Here is a 16,069-nt window from a genome sequence, read left to right on the forward strand (position 1 = left end):
CTTAAGTAATTGGACAAAACTGAGGAAATACTGCAGCGAGAAGAACCAGGGACCCTATTTCCCCCAAAGGTAACAGCAGAAAAACAAAAAATAGTTCCCAGCACTCAAACTTGCAACAAAATATTAGGACAACTAGTTGTCAGAGAAAATGAAATGTACTAAAAGGGTAAGGCCGCTTATTGTCCTTGCTACGGAGACGCGGACATCACGCTGCGGTCTCTGAAAAATCAAATGTAATTGACTTCCACGATCGCGACCAAGCCGTCACGCCGCTCCTACTATAAGCGCACACAACGGATTCAATACATTTGTTTTGACGCTACGTCGTGTCGCCGGGACTATAAGCGCGGCCCGGCCTAAGGTAAGCAATCTCTATATAACAGGACTAGTTCAAAAAACACACTACGCATATAACAGACAAGACATAGACAAAGTAATAAAATGAGACGTAATACTTCTCCACAAAGCTCGATAGTGGGGAGGGCACAGCATAGAGGAGCAAAACATGACATGGATATGAGGGGAGACGATGGACACATGGAAACAATAAGAGAGAAAATTGCCACAAAAGGAGTGTAAAACAGTGATAGGAAAAGATGGGGGGAGAAAGGTGCGCAGGATAACAAAAGTAATTAAATAAGGGGGACAAAGTTTCAGGGAGTGAACCCCTTCTTCAGGCCCAATTCCCACAGGGCAATGCCAGTGGTACTTCCCTATAAACTAGAAATAGGCTCCCACAATATATTTAAGGTCAAAAAGGAGATAAAGAAATCAAACCGTCAACAGGCTCCGAATTTGCAGTTCTAAAATCTCCAACGGGAAGTCGCTCAATGGAAAATTCAGCAAGGAGGCGTCTCCCCCATCCCCCCACACATCTTTTCCTATCAATGTTTTTCACTCCTTTTTTGTGGCAGTTTTCTCTCTTATTGTTTCCATGCGTCCATCGTCTCCCCTCATATCCATGTCGTGTTTTGCTCCTCTATGCTGTGCCCTCCCCACCATCGAGCTTTGTGGAGAAGTACTACGTCTCATTTTGTTACTTTGTCTATGTCCTGTCTGTTATATGCGCAGTGTTTTGCACTAGTCCTTTATATAGAGATTGCTTATCTTACACTTTTAGTACATTTTGTTTTCTCTGACAACTTGTTGTCCCGATATATGTTTTTTTGATAATACCAAGTATCATTTACCGGTCTGAAATTGCAATGTAACAAGATGACTATTGTATTTATCCCCTTGACTCCCCTTTTTCTTTTCTGTAACCCACTAAATATGCTGAAAAATAGATAACAAAAAAAAAAAAAGAAGATAGATAGATATCAAAAATGACCTGTACCAGTATCCAGAGACTCTTGTCCCATGTTGCCTTTTGCTCTTTTCTTTACCATAGCAGCGTTTCAAGATATCTTCCAAAAAAAAATAATAAAGGCAATGGCTGTAAGAAACAGAAAAAAGCATTTAGTAGAGCAGTTTTAGAGCACACAGAAATCTATGATTTACTGCATTACAGGGATTTAAAACATGAAACCCTCTCCTGCTGGAGGAAAAGCACCACAACGGTATGTACCCTCTAAGCAGCAAACTGATCAATGCATTTCAGCCAAGTAACCCATGGCATTGGATAACTCTCCAACTAAACATAGGCTTCCTCTTAAAAATATATATATTTCTATAATATACAAATAAAAGTGAACATACCCCAGTAACAACGTGAAAGACTAATTTTCCATAAATCGAAGGAGGAATGCGCACATCCCCTCTGAGGAAGTGATACGAGGTCACAATGTGCCACAAACTCGCTTATTACTCCTCCTACCAAAGAAATCTAGTGAGCTATGTAAGAAAAGGTTACATACAGTACGTGCATAAAATAAATAGGGTCTGTTTTAAAGCCACAGTTCGAGCAATATCCTACATGTGTTTTTTTTAATAAATCAGTTCCGTACTATGAGAAAATACTTGTAGCATTGAAAAAAATAAAAAATACACAATTTTCAAGACATTTTTAATGCATTCTAATGTAACTGGCATTTTTGTTCCTATAGCAACCATTTAAAAAGTCACATCTCCTTCCTCTTCTGTAACAGCATCGAATTTTTTGAGCCCTGCCCTCTCTAGCAGTGAACCAATTGAATCTAGTGCCTGCCTGGTCACATGATCTTCCTCACAGAACTTTGGCTGTCAGTGCAGCAGAAGATTACCCAAGATGCATTTAGTGAACCCCCAGTCAAATTTCAGCGATCGGTTACAGGAGAACAGATCGATCAGTAACTTAGCTAATCACTTGTCTGTGTGCAGATTGTATTGATACACACATTGAATGACACAAATTGAATGACATTTTTTTTTTTTTTTTTTTTTTTTTTTTAAACGACAGCTTGAACTGCAGCTTTAAGTATAAAACTGATAGAGATCAGAGAAAAAGGTGGCATGAGTGGGTTTATGTTGGCACTTGTCTGCTAAAGTGACACTTTGAACTGCAAATGTTTTACTATAGAAACTTGAGGCAACTGGCTCTCAAACGGTGACCCCTGGAACCCCTGAAATGTAGTTTGGGCAACTCTCAAATACAGCCTGCAGGTTTTTCTATCACTGTGAGCTGATTTGTGACCTGCTACTTTGCAGGCACAGGTCCACACATGTATTACATACAGTTATTAATATATTGATGATCTAAGTTTGTATGTCATGTTGTCATCCCCATGATTATTAACAATGCAGTGTTCTGTGACAGGAAAAAGCTTGAGATTCCCTCCCCAAGTTTAGACTAATGTTTCGAAGCATATGACATAAGATTGGCATCACAACACATTGAGGTAATGCAGAGGAGCATTGAAGTGTATAGTGTAGACTTCTTTTTAGCTACTAAACATCAGCATTATACGCATCGTTGCTCTCCTGTGCATGACTCGCCAACGACAGCATTTATCCTGATTACAGGGTGATTTTAAAGCAACAATCATGATTTTTTTATTGTTTACCTTGGTTCAAGATATTTGTAGTTTTCTGTGTGTCAGTTTTTACACAAAGAAAACGACAAATATGGCTGCGTGGTCACAAATAGAAAATCGCAATGTCCTCTCCCCATGACGTTGCACCTTGTTATTTTGTGCCGGAGAGAGACCTGATCATGCTGTCATTGTGTGTCCACCAGTGACACCAGTGACACTGTCTGAGGAACGGGAAACTGCGAATTAGCTCCTATTACACCCTAGTTCAGGTAAGCTTTAAATAAAATAAATATAAACAAGAAGCACAGACTGCTTCGCACCCCCCGTGACACCGTTGCATCCTAAAAGTAGGACATAACATAACCAACTTTAAAAAAAATAATGTATTCAATGTTTTTACTTATATGTTGTCCTTATCAGATTACTGTTTCGCTCTTTGCAGAGTAGGATGGTGAAACTTGGATGCCATATGTCATGGCAATGTTACAAGACAGGAACCCAACACCTGACATTTTCCCTTACAGAAAAGGGACTGATCATGCTTCACTCATCGGCCCCTACTCAATATGCTGCAAGGCGGTCACTGTCCCAGTGCTGGAGAAGAGTTCAGCTCCAGTCAAACGAATGGGACCAAAAAGTTCTCCTGCATGGGACAGGTGGCCTCACAACATATCGAAGAGGGGCCACCTCATTAGGAATCAATATATCGGATTTTTTTGTTAGCCTCATAGGCTTCAAATCAAGCCGCACTCATACTGTACTTTTCCATTGCCCACATCTCACATTCATGGGGTATTGCAAAACAATGTATTGCTGGCATCTGTGACAGGAGGTCGCAGGAGTTACCCATGTAACTGTAGCCCAACTCCTAAGTGCCCTCTCATAACACAGACATGTTTCACTATCCTACAGGAATGAACAACCCCTACCCGAGAGATCTCTTTATACATATACATTGTATTACTATTATTTTACGGTAAACATAAGGATGGAGATTTGTGGTGTGTGTGCTTAGAGCTAAGCAAGCGATTCAATTTCATGTTGTATTAGAACAAAATGATCAATATGTGATATATTTATCTATTGTATGCACATTGTATTTGCTCCTTATTGTTGTATATTTGTCTATTCAATAAAGATATATATATTTTTTAAAGGATTTGCGGTAGTTTGTGCCCCCGGTCTTGTTGGAGGCGCGCGCGCACCCCGCTTCCAGTTACCTCTGGCCTCCAATCAGCTCTTCAGGACTCTTTAACCGGCGCCAGCCGTCATGTGCCGCTGTTGCACTGGTCCGGTGACTTTTGCCCTCCCGTCAGGAGCCCAGCCACGTTACCGGCTAACTCCTTCTCTACCCACCAGCCTGACACGCACGTACGTACGTACGTCATTTCGTGACGCTACAATCCAATCGGAAAGAACCACCTCCAGAGGTCTGTGATGATGGGCGACTGGGAGAACCAATCAGAAGAGAGCACCCGGCAAACTGAAACCAGCGAATTGCTCTACTAGAGACATAATAGCTGCCGAGAGGGGGGGCGCCGTACGCGTCACTATACCTCTAACGCAGGGCGGCCATGTTTGTTTTGGGCAAACGTCGATTTATGTGGAGGACGGTGTTTACGTATTTTATTTGACTGAGTTTATAAAACATAGATCACTTCTCCTTTTTATGTTCTAACATAATGAGCAGCAGCAAAGCTACATTACAACATGTGTATATTGTTAAGTGATGTTGTTTTTTTGTTCCGTGTCTGTTAGCACATTGGACCATTACAGCTATGCTTTTTGCAGAGGTTTAGGGCATCTTGCCTGTACCAAAGATGGCAGCCATGTGCTTCAGTCTCCGGCCAGGGGTTGAGTGGCAGTCAGATCAATATTAGGCCTCTGGGGTCGCTGTGTCTGCAGTAGTGTGTGTGCAGCATTGTAAGGCTCATGGGGTGTTGTACAGGTAAGAGATGCAATGAATCCCACTGGTAATCCTGACTTTGTGTCACTTAAAACTGCAGTCCCACATACCTGTAGGACCACATAGAGCTAATAGCAGTTATAAAAGTGTCATAGCTTCAAAGTGGATGATTGATGTTAAAATGGGTTCAAAGTTGATTGATTACCCCTCCCCCCCCTTCCCATCATCTTGAGTATGTGTCCCTATGTCATGATCTTGTGGGCGAGCAAGTTATAGGCTGGGGGGTTGTCCACTGGATCCAGTTCTGAATGTCAGTCACATCATGTTTGTTTAGGGTGAGCTTGTATTTCTGTACCAAAAAATGAGACATTTAAGGAATTGATCTTGTGTGTCATGGAACAAGAACTACATTTCTGACTCACCCCCCTCTCTCCTTTGCAGCTTCTGCCTGTCAGATCTTATTCTCAGCTGCATGGAGTTTGCACACACATACTGTGCCTGTGTAACATGCAACAATGTTGCATTTCTTGCCTCTGGGCATGACATCAGTGAGCTGCTACTGCAGCCTCTGAGATCCTCACCAGAATGGGCTAGTCTGCCCCCCTCCTGTTTGTTGAAAGATAGTCTGTCCCAAGGCTATTCCCTTTACCCACACTGCCCCTCACTTCCCTTTCCACCCTGGAGACAGTGAGAACAGCACCCTTCTGTTAATCTCCCACGGTGAGGCCATCTCTTTTTACCGGTTTCTAACTAATAATCACCACTACATACCATCCACAAGTATCTATGTTCTGCTGCTTTTCCCAATAAAGTGGAGGAAATATTACAGGGCTTGCAGTGATTTAAAAGGGAACTGAGTTAATGCTATCGGGAGCCATTCACACATCAAACGTGACCCTGGCTTCAGAAAATTGTGATATAAGATGAAATGTGAAAGGAGAGATCTCCCAGAAGTCTATATGAGTTTAACTCAAAGTTCGGTTACCATTTACAAAGTCCACCCCCCTTCCTCATCTGAAAAAGGCACTGGCACAGCCCATTTGAGCCCTGCCTTCTCTCTAGCAGTGCACCAATTATATCTAGTGACTGCCTGGTAACATGATCTTCCTCACAGAACTTTGCATCTTTGGTCCTCTTCTGCTGCACTGACAAATCAATATATTGCAGCTTCAACCCTTCGAGTAGATTGCATTCTTCAATCCAAACAATATCAGATGTCAAGGTTTTTGGGGAGCGCAGGTGTATATATATATATATATATATATATAAAGATAAACACAAGCAAATAGTGCAAATGTGTTTTTCAAAGTATCAGTCTTCAATAGATCCTTAAACAAATCCAAATAAATGTGTATTCACAAATTTCTTAGTATAGAAGTGTGCATAAAGGTATATTTGTTCTGTAGCACCAAGCTTGTCAGCATATGTATATACGCGTACAGGAACCTTAGTGGAGTAAAGCAGAAAAACGGGACACAGCGCAGACTGGTAAAACTTTATCTTAGAAAAATCAATGGTAGAATACACTCACATTGTGCAAGATAAAATCAAGCATTTGGATCATGGAACCGACGCTGACAGCATTCAGCTCCCGTGCTCTGTATGGCGTGCGTCGTCCGTCCTCATGTATCTGGATGGAATCCCCGAATGGAGGTGGAGTGGTAGGCAGGCAGGTTAGAGTTAGGACTCCTGATGAAACCTTTGATAATGTGAAACGCGTAGAGTGTGACCAGTGACGAGGTAGCAGGAGGATTCACACAGCGTTACCAGCCTGCCTACCAACATTTTTTTTAATCTCTAGTTTCGGAGGTTACCATGATAACCTTGACATTGCAATGGGAAGGGTTTCATTTTGTATCTTCTGGACACTTCGATCTCCTAAATAAAGTATCGGATTTAAAAAATAAAAAAGGGCAATAAGAAATCTTTTAAAGTAAGTAAAAAAAAAATGTGTGTTTACTTTTTCTAAGGGAGTATTATTACTTTCTGCCAAGAGAAATAATCCTTTTAACAGAATCCTTAGGAGTCAGTCCTAAATTCTAGACACCGGCATAGGCCCATTTTCACTGAAGGGTGCTAAGCTTTACACGTCTTAACTTGCAGTCCTTCGCACGGGAGCTTGGCACATGCTAAAGTATAGCACCCTTAAGTGAATATGGACCATGGAGTGCTATAGCAAAATAAAGCAAGGGAAACATCTCAACAGATCTATCAGGTGCATTGATCAGACTCTATGAAGAACATGCTAATGTGCTTTTCCAATTCAATATCACAGTTTGCACCTGTAGGCCCCCATCTAAGTGTTGGGGAGTAAATGCTCATTTAGTTCTTCAAATTGTTGCACGTATGATTTTTACATGTTTAATTTAGTGATGGGCTTTTCCAATTGATCTCTGAATGAGCTCTGGGGATGCCCTCTGAAGATGCTGAGCCAGGAGGAAGCTGAAGCCCAGCTGTCTGAGCTAGACCTGCTCTCCAGCATGTTCCCCATGGAAGAGGAGTTTGTTGTGACGGATCAGCTGGCGTTGGCAGAACTGAGAGATTATGCAGAGAAGAGGACGACAAATACACTCTCTTCCAAAATTCAGTTCACCGTTAATGTGCAACTAGAAAGTACCAATGCAGCCAAGGTAATGTATGTTCTATTGTGGTTATCGCCCAGAGAGATGTGGTAATAAAACATTTGGTATAAAAGCAGCCGTGCCACTATCTCTGCAATATTTATGTAACTTATCACGTACATAGTCTTGTTTTGGGCTTTGTAAAATATTAATAAGTTATGGTGAGTAAAAAAGGGACAAAAACACTCCACCGTACAGTGTACAGCAAATAAAAATCCCACTTGTGTGCACATTCACGTCTCGGACAGGTCTGCAACCCTGCTTTTCACCATTATCTCTTAGCATACAGTGCTTTCATTGCAGCCATGGATTCTGGGAAATGGCATGCAAATGAGCACACGGTGTGTCACTTTGTGCTTCTTGTTCATTTTAACATGGACCCCCCTATAAACTTACGCCTGCCGTATTCCACAGTGTGAGTTCTCAGTTACATGTCATTACCCAGAATCCCTGGCGGCAGTGGAAGCACTGTATGGTAAGAGATGAAAAGCAGGGTTGCAGGTGCTCGCAAGTGATATTTTTATTTGCTGTAAAATGTTAATGCAATATCGATGGTATCTTTCTACTTAATAAAATTGTTAAAGCTGCAATCCCCCCCTAACTAAACCCCCCTTTTTGTTTTTTGTTTTTTACAGTATGTGTGCCGGTTTTTTTTTTCCACATCGGAACCATGTTATTTTCAACTCTGGGGATTCCCGGTCCTCAAGATAATTACTAGTGAGGTTCCCAGCATGACTTCCTGCTTTTTAAAGGGGATTTAAATGGCTGTACAATAGGAAGCCGCAATCGATGATGTCGCAGCTTTCTATTAGCACGAGATTGGGCGGCCATTTTGTTTCCCCCGAAGGGAGCTTTCAATGCTGTAACCTCGTCGTTAAGTATCTCGGGAACCATGGGGGGTATGCAAAGGAGAAAATAGCGCTATTCAGCTTTGGGGGACCGACCCGGATCAAAACAACAAGTAGGGGGACTGCTGCTTTAATGCTAAACCCTCATCCTGAGGGGTTGTAGCATGGAACGGATGAGATTGCTATTGAACCCCTTGACCTGCACAACAATGCACAATGTATCTGATTATGCAGTCCCCTTTTTGTCCCCCCTTTTTAGGAGGTGCTTTCCCTGCACTGCTCGTATCCTCTGCATTACCCAAATGTTCCTCCCGAGATTATAGTCAGGTAATGTATACACGTGTGTTAATTCGTGTGGACACGTTGAAGTAATATTTCTTAATTGTAAATACTGTATATTCTTTACTACACATTTATTGCAAGAAAGCGCAAGCAACCACTGATCGTTCTGTAGAGGAAAACCGTGTCGGGACACTTTGCTTATAACATTTGTACATAGTAATTTACCAGAATAAATCAGGTTTCAATAAAAAATAAATAAAATAAAAAATGAATGAGGTGACAAAACCCTTGTCCGCCCTAGTTAGTATCCAAGCTCTATTCTTAATATTTTCAGAATCATTTTGTACAGTTTCTGGTTGATCAAAAAAAAAAAAAAACACAATCTCTTTCTCATATACCTCTTTTCTCCCAATGGGACTCGCAGCACTTCACACTTTCAATATAGTGCACGGTGCGCAGTACATACGAATCTACACACACAGTCACTGCCCGGTTGACCTTACAATCTATGTTTTCCCTAAGGCAGAAAGGAGATGAAGTGATTTGCGTGGGGGACACTGGGGATTGAACCAGGTTCACCTCATTCAAACTCAGTGTCATTGACTACAGAGTCTGTGGCTCTATTCACTGAGTCGCTCCTTTTCCTTGAAGGTTCCAGAAGCCCTGCAAATAACCCAATACATGACTAGCATTACACAGAAGAGAGATGATGCGAAGTTGCATACTAAAAGTACTGTAACACAATAGCAAGATTAATGTGGTACCTAACAACAGTACATTAAAACACTGCAATCATCCCTACTATTAACCTTCTACCGTTTCACAATTCCCCATTAGCATTTCAGTTTTTTTCTATTACATATAGTTGGCAGGAAATCTCAAATCCGCCACCTCCTGCAGAACAATTCCAAATCAACCACCTCGTGCAGAACAATTCCAAATCCGCCACCTCGTGCAGAACAATTCCAAATCAACCACCTCATGCAGAACAATTCCAAATCCGCCACCTCGTGCAGAACAATTCCAAATCAACCACCTCGTGCAGAACAATTCCAAATCCGCCACCTCGTGCAGAACAATTCCAAATCCGCCACCTCGTGCAGAACAATTCCAAATCAGCCACCTCGTGCAGAACAATTCCAAATCCGCCACCTCGTGCAGAACAATTCCAAATCCGCCACCTCGTGCAGAACAATTCCTAATCCGCCACCTCGTGCAGAACAATTCCAAATCCGCCACCTCGTGCAGAACAATACCTCGTGCAGAACAATTCCAAACCCGCCACCTCCTGCAGAACAATTCCAAATCAACCACCTCATGCAGAACAATTCCAAATCAACCACCTCGTGCAGAACAATTCCAAATCAACCACCTCGTGCAGAACAATTCCAAATCCGCCACCTCGTGCAGAACAATTCCAAATCCGCCACCTCGTGCAGAACAATTCCAAATCAACCACCTCGTGCAGAACAATTCCAAATCCGCCACCTCGTGCAGAACAATTCCAAATCCGCCACCTCGTGCAGAACAATTCCAAATCCGCCACCTCGTGCAGAACAATTCCTAATCCGCCACCTCGTGCAGAACAATTCCAAATCCGCCACCTCGTGCAGAACAATTCCAAATCCGCCACCTCGTGCAGAACAATTCCAAACCCGCCTCCTCCTGCAGAACAATTCCAAATCAACCACCTCATGCAGAACAATTCCAAATCAACCACCTCATGCAGAACAATTCCAAATCAACCACCTCGTGCAGAACAATTCCAAATCCGCCACCTCGTGCAGAACAATTCCAAATCCGCCACCTCATGCAGAACAATTCCAAATTAACCACCTCGTGCAGAACAATTCCAAATCCGCCACCTCGTGCAGAACAATTCCAAATCCGCCACCTCGTGCAGAACAATTCCAAATCCGCCACCTCGTGCAGAACAATTCCAAATCAGCCACCTCGTGCAGAACAATTCCAAATCCGCCACCTCGTGCAGAACAATTCCAAATCCGCCACCTCGTGCAGAACAATTCCAAATCAGCCACCTCGTGCAGAACAATTCCAAATCCGCCACCTCCTGCAGAACAATTCCAAATCCGCCACCTCGTGCAGAACAATTCCAAATCCGCCACCTCGTGCAGAACAATTCCAAATCCGCCACCTCGTGCAGAACAATTCCAAACCCGCCACCTCGTGCAGAACAATTCCAAATCAGCCACCTCGTGCAGAACAATTCCAAATCCGCCACCTCGTGCAGAACAATTCCAAACCCGCCACCTCGTGCAGAACAATTCCAAACCCGCCACCTCGTGCAGAACAATTCCAAACCCGCCACCTCGTGCAGAACAATTCCAAATCAGCCACCTCGTGCAGAACAATTCCAAATCCGCCACCTCGTGCAGAACAATTCCAAATCCGCCACCTCGTGCAGAACAATTCCAAATCTGCCACCTCCTGCAGAACAATTCCAAACCCGCCACCTCCTGCAGAACAATTCCAAATCCACCACCACGTGCAGAACACAACACCAAGCCGAATCTTTCGAAAAGCTGTGTTTTCAATACTGCCTTGTATATTACGGCCTGGTATTATGCTAGCTCACCCAGCATTTACAATGCTTATTAACTTTATAGTACACACAGACTACATTTAGACATTTAAAAGCATGATTGTGCTGTGTGTTGGCCATAAAATATGGTCAAAGTTATATACAAGACAGACTATATAAACAGTTGATAGGAAATAAAGCAGTGGTGCGAGCTGCATTATGCAGAGTGCTTAGCTACTGTAGTTGTCTTCTACGTATCATTGAGAACAATGGCACATTACAAGCATTTACTTAGATGTTTGATATTTCACAAAATAGAAATAATATCAAGTATTACAGTACTTGGACTAATACAGGGACTCGTCTTGGAGGTTTGAGGCACAAAGATTTGATAAGAACCATATGATAATTATCAAAAGGTATAATACTACAGGTCTCGCGCTGCAATATTTCTAGCTCCTGCGTTATTAGGCAGCTACAAACAATATCATTCGAGGCTCTGTCTTCTCCATAAGAAACACGTTGTAACATGTTCTTTTACTTCTTCATAGATCCCCTTTACTGGTGCGGTCACAGCAGGCCCAGCTGAACACCGACCTCAGCATGTACTTGAAAAGCAGCTGCAGTGGAGATGTGTGCATACTAAGTGCCTCGGAGTGGGTGAAAGAGAACGCTTCTACTTATCTGAACAAGGAAATGGAGCCTTCCTCAGAACTGCAGACAGACACAATGCCACCCAAAGATGCCATGTTCACTAGACTGTGGATATACAGTCATCATATCTACAACAAGCAAAAAAGAAAACATATTTTAGAATGGTCGAAAGAGCTGGACCTCTCTGGATTCAGCATGCCGGGAAAACCTGGGGTTGTGTGTGTAGAAGGACCACAAGACACCTGTGAAGAGTTCTGGGCCAGGTTTGTTGCTGTTGCTATTATTTTGACAGCGAGAAAGCTGAAATTCCAACAATAACTACTCGGAGCAGGGCAATACTGGCAGTGAGAGTTCAGTCCGATACATCACATGCCATTTCTCAGCATACCATTGAAGAAGGGGGTCTCTAGAGCTGAACTGCGTTGATTTCCTCTGCGGGGACCTCCTGCTTCCCGAGTTACCTCCTTCGGGAGTGCCAGTATCTCTGCTCAGTTTAAATGTCCCATGGGCCAATAGGAAGCCGCAAGGGATGACATCATGGCTTCCTATTGTCTCGCAGGACTTTTAAGTCGCCATTATGTTAGCCCCAACTAGCCTAGTCGGCGCTGCTACTGGCACCCCCTACAGAGGTGAGTATCTCAGGAAGCAGGGCGTTCCCAGATCTGAAATTAATGTGGATCAGCTCACAAACAAGAACCATAATGTGACAATGATAGTTCAGGGGTGGCCAACTCCAGTCCTCAAGGACCACCAACACATCAGGTTTTAAGTATGTTTCCTGCTTAGCACAGGTGGCTCAATCAGTGGCTCAGACGTAAAGTGAGCCACCTGTGCAGAAGCAGGGATATCCCTAATACCTGACGTGTTGATGGCCCTTGAGGACTGGAGTTGGCCACCCCTGATATAATTGGTGAAGGGTAATTGTCTCGCTTGGCATTCCGACAAATCATTGGGAGTTAAGAACAACCCCTAAAAGCACAGTGTTTCTGAAGCTCCTGCGGAGGCCAAAGGTACATGGTTAGGGCTCTAGTAAAAGGGCACCCTTGATGCATTTTAAATGTATTTTGTTAGAGCATTCTTTTCCTGTCGCATGTATTTTGTCTTTCCGTCGTCTTTTTGTTAGAACAAGTATAATCCTTGCTACTTTCCTGCCAATCATTCATTAGGGTAATTGCTTCTCATTAGGGTACTTGCTTCTCATTAGGGTATTTGCTTTTCAATGTGTCGTAGTTGCCTAATATGATTATTTGTTGTTTATTTTGCCCCTCTAACATTTCACAGAATAAGAAAATTGACATGGAAGCGAATTTTAATTCGACACAGAGAGGACGTTCCTTTGTCCTGCGCAGTCTCGGACACAAGTGGAGAAATCCAGAAACTAAAACGATTTCCGCCCTTGGAAGAGAAAGTATTTGACGTGCACGGCACAAGGGGGAATCACATGGACCTGGGCCAGCTCTACCAGTTCCTTAGTGAATACGGCTGTGCCAATATCTTCCCAATGTACTTTGGTATCGAAGGGCGGTAGGAAGCACGGAAAGCAAACCCATGTTCCCGGTTTAAGTATCTCCAAGAGTATGGGTGTTTATACCAGTGAGTGATTATGCCTTCCTCCTGCAATGGCAAACAAATGTTATTAAACACAATCATTTTTTCATGTTTTCTGATAAGTAACAATGATAAATGTGACCTTATGATTTAGTTATGACCATATGATTTAGATAAATCAGCAGTTAATTTGGCGTTTCCCTCTTACTTCTCCCTACACATGCTGTCCTATCCAATGTTGCTGAATATCCATATATGCATTATTTTCCTTGTAGCGAAAGACACACACACGCCTGGCAAAGTTTCCACAAGACATTTTGTATAGTCATCTTACTCACACTAAATACCAAAAAATCACAAATAGTGGTTCCTCGATTGAGATGATTTGGGGGGGCGGGGTGGGTGTGAGAGGACTCAGTGGCCCATATCTGGCAGGAGGTTATACCTTAGTTTGTTGGGTGAGTGACATTAGGTTAAAGCAGAAACCCCTGTTTTATTTTACCAGGACTAGAACTGGACGGTTTGGGGGCTATTTTCAGCTAGAACACAAATGCAGAGGGTATAGTGTATTAACATTTACTCATGATGACAAACAACACAGGGGGGGAGGAAACAAACTCACACTCTCCCCGCTGGTGTATAAGCAAGAAGTGACTTCGGGCGCACTTCAACCCGAAATGACTGCTCCCAAATCAGCTGCGAGGCATGTAGAGACACATGCAAACTCCGGTCTCCTACTTCAGCGCCTCTCACCCGCGCTCAGAGTCCTCCGTCCGTTTCAACATGTCACAGCCTCCCCAGCCAATCCGGATAGTATAGGGTTAATGCGGTGGCCTCAGAGAGTCAAAAAGCCCAACATGTTTCGTCCAAAGACTTCGCCTGGGGTCATCTTTGGACGAAACATGTGGGTGAGAGGCGCTGAAGGAGGAGACCGGAGTTTGCATGTGTCTCTACATGCCCAGCAGCTGATTTTGGAGCTGTCATTTCGGGAGAAGGGTTGAAGTGCACCTGAAGTCATGTCTTGCTTATAAACCAGCGGGGAGAGTTTCGTTTCGTTTCGTTCGTTTCCTCCCCCCCCCCCTGTGTTGTTTGTCATCATGAGTAAATGTTAATACACTATACCCTTTGCATTTGTGTTCTTTTCTTCATATGAGGTTAACCTCCACGCACCTGAGGAGTTCCACATATGGAGTGACAGTACTATGTGTTTTCAATATCCTACAGGTGTGTTTTATTTTTTATATAATAAATCAGTTCTGTACTACATGAAAATACTTGTAGCATTTTAAAAAAAATCAACTGTAAAAGACACTTTTAATGTATTATAATGTAACATGCATTTTTTTTCTATAGCAACCATTTACAAAGTCACATCCCCTTCCTCTTCTGAAACTGGCTCTGGCACACCTCTTGACCCCTGCCCTCTTTCTAGCAGTGCACTATTTGTATCCAGTGACTGCCTGGTCACATGATCTTCTCCACAGAACTTCTTTGGTCCTCTTCTACTGCACTAACATCCATTTAGTGTGAACCCATGAGCCAAATCTTCGCCGATCGATCACAAGAGAACGGATCGATCGGCAATTTAGCTAATTACTTATAATTGTGTGGATTGGATTGATGCACATACTAAAGAGATTTTTTTTTTTTTATTGGCAGCTTGGACTGCTGCTTTAAATACTGTTTCATTCAGCAGTTATTCATTTTCAAGGGTCCCCATCATGAACTACTGATTTATTTTTGCACAATTTCTAAATTTGCAAGGCAACAGTTTCATATTTTCATCTATGCAAATATGGGAAGTAAAATGGAATTGACAATGAATAAAGTACTTGAATTTTTATATTTTTTAAATAAATGGATATTAAATTTTAGCGTATATAAAATGTTTTGATGTTGACTTTGTTCTTATAATACTTAAAACTATACAGTAAGTACACATCACTGTTCATAAACAAACCTAAACACACAACAGCCAATAAAAATGGAAAGCACAATTCATTAGTATTGTACTCCCTGTAATAACATCAATTCATGGCCAAAGTACAGTAAGTGTAAAGTATCAGGTCTCCAACTACCCTTGTGGACACACATAGGGGCATATATATCTTGACAAAAGTGCTAGAATACTGGGCCAAACAAACTGCACCGAATACATCTAAGAAATAAATATCAGAAAAAGAAAATAGCGCTTTAATGGTCCAATTCAATGCAAAACAAATATACAAAATGTATTCAGAAAGATCAACGTTTCGGTCTAACCACGAACCTTTGTCATATTGATAAAGATCTATGGTTGGACCAAAACATTGTTTTTTTAAATTATTTTTTTTAAATAAAGTGTTGTATATATATTTTTGCATTAGACCATGAAAGCGCTTTTACTTTTCCTGATATTTACTAGTTTTTCTGGCTGATGGACTTGATCTAGCTATGCACACGTGGCAGTATATCTTCAGTATCATCAGTGCCCTTTTCTCTAGACATCTCTAAGAAATAAATGACATTGAAATCCATGGAATTTTTTTTTGGTAACATATGATGCAATAGTTTTGCTCTGGAATTGCCGCACTTTTGCCTTCATACAGACACTCCATAGTCTGACTTTCTAAATTGAATTGAAGAAAGACAGCAAATGTAATGTGTCACGGTAGAACAGGTCTTTTAACACACTTATATTTCTGGGATCATTCAATAGGCAAAACATGGCAGTGAAA

General features: G+C 42.2%; 2 protein-coding genes across 6 annotated transcripts in view; one reads left to right on the plus strand and one right to left on the minus strand.

The window, feature by feature from the left end:
* The window catches only part of USP16 (ubiquitin specific peptidase 16), a 49,258-nt gene extending 44,906 nt beyond the window's left edge, over positions 1 to 4,352 (minus strand). The window contains exons 1-2 of one of the 4 annotated variants that reach the window (XM_075593924.1): positions 4,172 to 4,351; positions 1,337 to 1,435 (exon numbers count right to left, since the gene is read on the minus strand). In XM_075593924.1, the coding sequence (XP_075450039.1) occupies positions 1,337 to 1,388 (52 nt within the window). In that variant the 5' untranslated portion in view covers positions 1,389 to 1,435; positions 4,172 to 4,351. Of the gene's footprint in view, positions 1 to 455; positions 846 to 1,330; positions 1,436 to 4,171 lie in introns of those variants that run through there. The other 3 variants (XM_075593923.1, XM_075593926.1, XM_075593925.1) reach the window with 3 other exon arrangements.
* A 382-nt stretch (positions 4,353 to 4,734) lies between these two features.
* RWDD2B (RWD domain containing 2B) lies at positions 4,735 to 15,240 on the plus strand. Of its 2 annotated transcripts, none has more exons than XM_075593927.1 (5): positions 4,735 to 4,899; positions 7,228 to 7,487; positions 8,586 to 8,653; positions 11,702 to 12,067; positions 13,086 to 15,240. In XM_075593927.1, exons 2-5 carry the CDS (start codon positions 7,281 to 7,283, stop codon positions 13,330 to 13,332), a joined length of 888 nt encoding a protein of 295 aa, XP_075450042.1. In that variant the 5' UTR covers positions 4,735 to 4,899; positions 7,228 to 7,280; the 3' UTR covers positions 13,333 to 15,240. The 2 variants fall into 2 exon arrangements, with proteins under 2 accessions (XP_075450042.1, XP_075450043.1); XM_075593928.1 differs by lacking the exon at positions 4,735 to 4,899 and adding an exon at positions 5,316 to 5,577.
* Positions 15,241 to 16,069: the final 829 nt, after the last annotated feature.

This window comes from Ascaphus truei, chromosome 3, assembly GCF_040206685.1.
Source record: "Ascaphus truei isolate aAscTru1 chromosome 3, aAscTru1.hap1, whole genome shotgun sequence".
NCBI classification, from domain to species: Eukaryota; Metazoa; Chordata; class Amphibia; order Anura; family Ascaphidae; genus Ascaphus; species Ascaphus truei.

Bases quoted from the DNA above. Each gene is read 5' to 3' on its own strand.
- RWDD2B (XM_075593927.1), top strand. From the start codon at position 7,281: ATGCTGAGCCAGGAGGAAGCTGAAGCCCAGCTGTCTGAGCTAGACCTG. The intron at 8,654-11,701 runs GTAATGTATACA...ACTTCTTCATAG, and splicing joins CCTCCCGAGATTATAGTCAG to ATCCCCTTTACTGGTGCGGT. The intron at 12,068-13,085 runs GTTTGTTGCTGT...AACATTTCACAG, and splicing joins TGTGAAGAGTTCTGGGCCAG to AATAAGAAAATTGACATGGA.